General features: G+C 57.9%; 1 protein-coding gene across 1 annotated transcript; it reads right to left on the bottom strand.

The window, feature by feature from the left end:
- Positions 1-6: 6 nt before the first annotated feature.
- Positions 7-1081, bottom strand: LOC110391683 (leukocyte immunoglobulin-like receptor subfamily A member 3; the record flags this gene model as incomplete). Its single annotated transcript, XM_021383634.1, is given in 3 exon segments — positions 7-283; positions 379-690; positions 772-1081. Coding segments are annotated over 3 exon segments (861 nt in total), but the record flags the coding sequence as incomplete, so codon positions are not given.
- Positions 1082-2057: the final 976 nt, after the last annotated feature.

Here is a 2057-nt window from a genome sequence, read left to right on the forward strand (position 1 = left end):
ATCTATAGGGGATCAAAAGGGCAGGAAGATACACCTGGGAGGATCTATATGGGATAGATGGGCAGGAAGGGGACACTGGGGAGATCTATAGGGGATGGGAGACATTTAACCCCTTCCTCACCACAGTTCTCATCTCTCTGTATCCAGAGGCTGCGGCCATCAATGACAAAGAAGACTCCAAGGCTGAAGACAAGTGTAGCAAATAAGACCCTCAGCAGTGCTATCACTAGACACGCTCTGGACCCCTCCTCAGATCCTGCGGGGTCTGGGGGTGTGGGTGTCTCTATTGCCATCCACAACCCCCATGCAGACTGGAAGCAGTGACACAGCCACCCATTCATGGCAGGGGATTCACACAAATAGTGGCCTCAGACCTACCTGGGGTTGCGGGTGTGGGTGTCACCTCCAGTGTCACACTGCTCCCAAGGGGTGAGGAAACTGAGGGGTGGTTCTTGGGATGGTAGGACCACCTGTAGGTACCAGCATCAGCTGGGGTCACCCCAAGGAGGGTGAAGGTGGCCATGCCCCCACCATCCCGGTCCTGGTGCTGGATAGGGGCTGAGAGCCCATCCTTGTGCAGGAGGAAGGTATCCCCGTAGTCCTTGTTCCAGCAGTGGATGGTGACATTGGTCCCTGTCCCCACTCATTCCTTTGGTCGAAGGGAGATTCCGGGTGGTGGAAAGCTGGGATCTGCATGAGGGGAGGGGACAACATTGCGACATGGCTCTGTTGGGAGTACCCAGAGCCATTTGCTGTCCCCAACACCTTCACCTGTCACCACCAGCTCCACGGGATCACTCTTCTCTGATATCTCCTCTGACTCAGGCACCTGATACTGACACCAATACGTACCTGTGTGTTCCCACTTTGTGCTAATGATGGTGAACTCAACTGTGTCATGCTCCACGTACTTGTTGTTTACATTCACCTCACTGTATATCTCACTTTCTTCCTTGTACACCCAGACCCGGGCAGCTTGCTGGGGCAGGTGGCACCGCAGGGCGACAGCGTCTCCCAGGGACACCCCCTGCCTGGGGTGCAGCCACAAGGAGGGTCGGGGCACTAGGACAGGGGACACCAGTCAGCCTGGACCCCTCGGATGGCCTCCTCCCCACGCTCCCCTCCCTCTGTCCCCATTCTCCCCCTGTCCCCATACTCATGGTGCTGTGCCCCACTGGCTGCCACCAGACACCAACCTGCAAGGAACATGGTCCTGGTCTCACACAGGGCCACCAACCCCCATGGCACCATGTCCCCATTGTCACTCACCCAGGATGAGGCACAGTGCCACTGGTGCCATGAGGCAGGAGCAGCTTGGGGACAGCGAGACTGCAGCAGTGGGGTCAGGAAGCAGCTGGAGAGCTGCTGTCAGTTTTTCTTGAGGACAGGATGCTGTGATGTCACTTGCTCACGTGGTATTTGTGGTGCCCAGTGGGTGGTGGTGCTGTGGGTCACCAATGGGTTGACACACACAGAGCAGTGCACGCACATCCCAGTTGGGGTGCCCCACGCAGTCTGTCAGCCCTCACTGTCACATGATGTCCCCAAAGGGCTGCCAGGTTAAAGCCCTCTCAGTGAGCCCCACCAGCTCCCCTTCCCCCTTGCAGGCAGCTGGGACCCACCTGCAACCATCAGCCAGGCACTGAGTTAAACCACCTTGTGCTCAGGAAAAGCAAAACTCCTGCGGTGGCACCAACCTCACAGCCACGAATTTATCTGATGGGTTTCCCTGTCCTCTCAGTATCCCTCACTGCCACTGAAGGGATAAAGGAGAACTCCCACTGCGTCCACAGACCACCCAGGTCCCCTGTGGGCCCTTTGCATGGCCCGCAGGCTTCTCAGTGAATGCATCGCTGCTGGCCTGAACGATCAGCAAGGGAGAAGAAGCAGAGGGGTGAAGCAGGGCAGGGAGTCTCCAGGTGATGTCCCTGAGCTGGGCTCCAGGAGGGCAGCACACTTCCTGGTGGCACATGACACCAGGCTGGGAGGAAATGTTGACCTGCCTGGGGGAAGGAAGGCCCTTCAGAGGATCTGCACAGGCTGGGGAGCTGGGCTGA

This window comes from Numida meleagris, unplaced genomic scaffold (genome assembly GCF_002078875.1).
Source record: "Numida meleagris isolate 19003 breed g44 Domestic line unplaced genomic scaffold, NumMel1.0 unplaced_Scaffold458, whole genome shotgun sequence".
Classification (NCBI taxonomy): Eukaryota; Metazoa; Chordata; class Aves; order Galliformes; family Numididae; genus Numida; species Numida meleagris.